Genomic DNA, 4,266 nt, shown 5'->3' on the forward strand with positions numbered 1-4,266 from the left:
GCTGCGCCAGGCTGAGGCGGCAGTCGATGCTGGTGTTGTCCGGGCCCGTGTAGGCCAGGCCGAGGGGCTCTAGGAAGGCCCGGCAGGCGGCCTCGCCCTCGAAGGCCAGCTCGGCCTGCAGGTAGGAGACTGGCAGCGCAGGGCGGAAGGTTTTGATCATGGCCTTGAGGGCGGCTTGGCGCTCCCGGTCCACAAACTTGTCCATGAGGTAGCCAGACATACGGGGCGCGTGGCCGTAGAGCCGGAAGAAGCGGTGGTAGTTGCCCAGAGCCCTGGGAGGGCTGGGCCTCCCAGGAGCTCAACCCTCTAAGGCAAAAATAAAAAAGTAGAAAAATCTCTGTACAGACTCCCCGGTAGGAAAACCGCCAAGGCATGGGCCACACAGGGGTCCGCCTTCAGCTCCCGTGTCAGGTGGGCCAGCTCCGTGGTGATGTCCCCCGAGTTGTTGGTGAAGATGTAGTAGAGGATGCGGTAGGCGGTGAACTCACCCACGTGGCCGGGCAGGCTCTCCGCGTACAGCGACTTGAGCTGCGTCTGGCACTGGTTGAACTCCTCGTGGTCACCCTTCTCCAAGGCGATGCGGGCGTGCGTCTCGTACACCTCCACGGTGAATTCGGTGCGCACGCCTTGCACCGTCAGGTCCTGCCGGATGGACTTCATCTGCTCGCAGGCGAAGGCGTAGTCCTGCTTCTCTTTCCACTGGGACTTGACCATGCACAGGGACTTCTTCAAGACCGCCACGGGGCGCACCGTGGACGGGTCGGGGGCGCAGGTGAGACGCAGGTAGGGCTTGGTGACGTCAGGGCAGGTGCCCACGATCTGCAGCTCCTGCCAGTCGGGGTCACCCCTGCTGCTCTCCAGGCCGCCCACCTGCAGCACCAGGGGCTCGAGGCGCAGGCGGCCGGAATGTCCAAGCTGGAAGCAGGCTGCCCGCTTCTGCTTCTTCAGCTCGCGCTCGGGGTCCTCACCCTCCAGCGCCGCCATCCTCTTGCGCTTGCGCTTGTGCTTGGTGGGCGCTAGATCAGGCCTCTTCCCTCGCTGCGCCCTGCCTCGGCCCCGATCCAGGTGGGCCCCCCGACCTCCTCGGCCCTTGGGGGGCGGGTTCCGGCGACCCACAGGTGGACACTCATTCCCTGAGTAGGAACTGTCCGCGTCCGAGTGGGAGTCACTGCGGCGGAAGTGGCGGGTCGGGGACAGGGAGGAGGAGCGGGAACGGGATTCTGTGCCGGAGGAGGAGCTGTGGTCCTTCATGAAGACATTGTGGTGGCCGAACTTGGCAAAGCTGCCCCGCGCTCGGCCAGCACCCCCAGTCCCTGGCGTCCCTCGCTGTGACTGGGCACCCCCGCCCCTGGTCGTGGCGCCTGCCCCCCTGGGAGGGTGAAGGCTGCTGAGGGCCTCCCACCGCTTCTTCTTGGGGCTCCCTGCCACAGTGTCCCGAGTCAGCCTGGGCAGAGGCTCCCGGCTCCAGGCGATGGTATAGGCGGAGCCATCCTGGAGCCGGGCCTGCAGCACCTCCTTGAGCAGCTTCTCCGTGCGGTTCTTGTCCTCTTCTGACTCGCAGGCTGCGAAGCAGCGCTGCACATACTCCTTCATGTCCTGCGGCCAGTCCTCTGGCTTCCCGGACCGGCTCCCCCTGTGGTTCTGGGCCTTCTCAGGGTTGGGCTGGGGGCCCAAGCCGCTGTGCTGGCCCTCCGAGGTGGAGCTGCTGAAGTTCTGCTTGGTGACAGCGAAGGGCCGCTTCTGAATGTTGAACTTGAGACCACCAGTGCCGGGGGCCGGCTTCATGCGGTTGCACAGCTGCTGGCCCTTCTTGGGCTTGGCCGGCTCGGTGTAGGTGTGCTGCCCGGAGGCCTGGCCCGAGGTGGGCCCCGCCTGGCTGTGCTGTGTGGCTGGCGTGGTCCCAGGCTGGGGGCCGCTGTTCAGAGCGGGAGCCCCATGCGAGGGGTTGGAGGGTTGAGGGGCCTGAGCTGCTGGCAGCTGCGGTGGAGAGACCTGGTAGGACCTGCCGTCATCCATGCCGAGGACGGGGGGCACTGGGTAGCAGTTGCTGTAGGGGTAGGCGTAGCTGTAGTGCGGGTACCACTGGCAGAAGTGCTGATGCTGCTGCAGGGCCGAGGCTTCTGCCTGAGACACATACTGTGAGCCGGCCACAGGCCCGTTGCTGCTGGCCTTGGAGCTGCCGGCAGCGCCCGCCTTGCTGATGCTGGCCAGGGCCTGGCGGGCCTTTTCCCACGCCGGGTTCTCGTGCATGGGCGTCTCCATGCCGTTCTCCCTGCCCTCTTGTCCTCTTCTGACTCGCAGGCTGCGAAGCAGCGCTGCACATACTCCTTCATGTCCTGCGGCCAGTCCTCTGGCTTCCCGGACCGGCTCCCCCTGTGGTTCTGGGCCTTCTCAGGGTTGGGCTGGGGGCCCAAGCCGCTGTGCTGGCCCTCCGAGGTGGAGCTGCTGAAGTTCTGCTTGGTGACAGCGAAGGGCCGCTTCCGAATGTTGAACTTGAGACCACCAGTGCCGGGGGCCGGCTTCATGCGGTTGCACAGCTGCTGGCCCTTCTTGGGCTTGGCCGGCTCGGTGTAGGTGTGCTGCCCGGAGGCCTGGCCCGAGGTGGGCCCCGCCTGGCTGTGCTGTGTGGCTGGCGTGGTCCCAGGCTGGGGGCCGCTGTTCAGAGCGGGAGCCCCATGCGAGGGGTTGGAGGGTTGAGGGGCCTGAGCTGCTGGCAGCTGCGGTGGAGAGACCTGGTAGGACCTGCCGTCATCCATGCCGAGGACGGGGGGCACTGGGTAGCAGTTGCTGTAGGGGTAGGCGTAGCTGTAGTGCGGGTACCACTGGCAGAAGTGCTGATGCTGCTGCAGGGCCGAGGCTTCTGCCTGAGACACATACTGTGAGCCGGCCACAGGCCCGTTGCTGCTGGCCTTGGAGCTGCCGGCAGCGCCCGCCTTGCTGATGCTGGCCAGGGCCTGGCGGGCCTTCCTTTTCCCAGGGTTCTCGTGCATGGGCGTCTCCATGCCGTTCTCCCTGCCCGCCCCGGCCACCATGCAGTACTGGGAGGACCAGTCTGTGCCGCGCTGATCAACCACATTGGCCGCCATCTGGACCCTGGGGTGGAAGGGGGGGACCTCGGGAGCCAGACTGCTTCTTCACCGTCTCCGCCGTTCGCCCCTGGGACTCGGCAGCTGCGGGCCAAGGCGACAACACCACCTCCGAAGGGAAGCTCGCGAGCTGACTGCGAACAAGCCTTTTTAAAGACTGGCGGGAGCCAGGCGGGCCGAGTAAAGCCGCTTACCTGCATCCACCAATCACAGGCCTGAAGGCCTCGGTGGGTGTGGCCTCCGCGTGGCCCCGCCCCTCAGCTCCGAGGTGGAGCTGCTGAAGTTCTGCTTGGTGACAGCGAAGGGCCGCTTCTGAATGTTGAACTTGAGACCACCAGTGCCGGGGGCCGGCTTCATGCGGTTGCACAGCTGCTGGCCCTTCTTGGGCTTGGCCGGCTCGGTGTAGGTGTGCTGCCCGGAGGCCTGGCCCGAGGTGGGCCCCGCCTGGCTGTGCTGTGTGGCTGGCGTGGTCCCAGGCTGGGGGCCGCTGTTCAGAGCGGGAGCCCCATGCGAGGGGTTGGAGGGTTGAGGGGCCTGAGCTGCTGGCAGCTGCGGTGGAGAGACCTGGTAGGACCTGCCGTCATCCATGCCGAGGACGGGGGGCACTGGGTAGCAGTTGCTGTAGGGGTAGGCGTAGCTGTAGTGCGGGTACCACTGGCAGAAGTGCTGATGCTGCTGCAGGGCCGAGGCTTCTGCCTGAGACACATACTGTGAGCCGGCCACAGGCCCGTTGCTGCTGGCCTTGGAGCTGCCGGCAGCGCCCGCCTTGCTGATGCTGGCCAGGGCCTGGCGGGCCTTTTCCCACGCCGGGTTCTCGTGCATGGGCGTCTCCATGCCGTTCTCCCTGCCCGCCCCGGCCACCATGCAGTACTGGGAGGACCAGTCTGTGCCGCGCTGATCAACCACATTGGCCGCCATCTGGACCCTGGGGTGGAAGGGGGGGACCTCGGGAGCCAGACTGCTTCTTCACCGTCTCCGCCGTTCGCCCCTGGGACTCGGCAGCTGCGGGCCAAGGCGACAACACCACCTCCGAAGGGAAGCTCGCGAGCTGACTGCGAACAAGCCTTTTTAAAGACTGGCGGGAGCCAGGCGGGCCGAGTAAAGCCGCTTACCTGCATCCACCAATCACAGGCCTGAAGGCCTCGGTGGGTGTGGCCTCCGCGTGGCCCCGCCCCTCAGC

At 66.5% G+C, this 4,266-nt stretch overlaps 1 protein-coding gene across 1 annotated transcript in view; it reads right to left on the reverse strand.

Moving 5' to 3' along the window:
• LOC102250588 (leukocyte receptor cluster member 8) overlaps positions 1–4,160 on the reverse strand; it is a 5,291-nt gene extending 1,131 nt beyond the window's left edge. The window contains exons 1-3 of the mRNA XM_014550248.1: positions 3,575–4,160; positions 344–2,033; positions 1–272 (exon numbers count right to left, since the gene is read on the reverse strand). Coding sequence (XP_014405734.1) covers positions 1–272; positions 344–2,033; positions 3,575–4,004 — 2,392 coding nt within the window. The 5' untranslated portion in view covers positions 4,005–4,160. The remainder of the gene's footprint in view (positions 273–343; positions 2,034–3,574) is intronic.
• Between the last annotated feature and the right edge of the window lie 106 nt (positions 4,161–4,266).

This window comes from Myotis brandtii, unplaced genomic scaffold (assembly GCF_000412655.1).
Source record: "Myotis brandtii unplaced genomic scaffold, ASM41265v1 scaffold59, whole genome shotgun sequence".
NCBI classification, from domain to species: domain Eukaryota; kingdom Metazoa; phylum Chordata; class Mammalia; order Chiroptera; family Vespertilionidae; genus Myotis; species Myotis brandtii.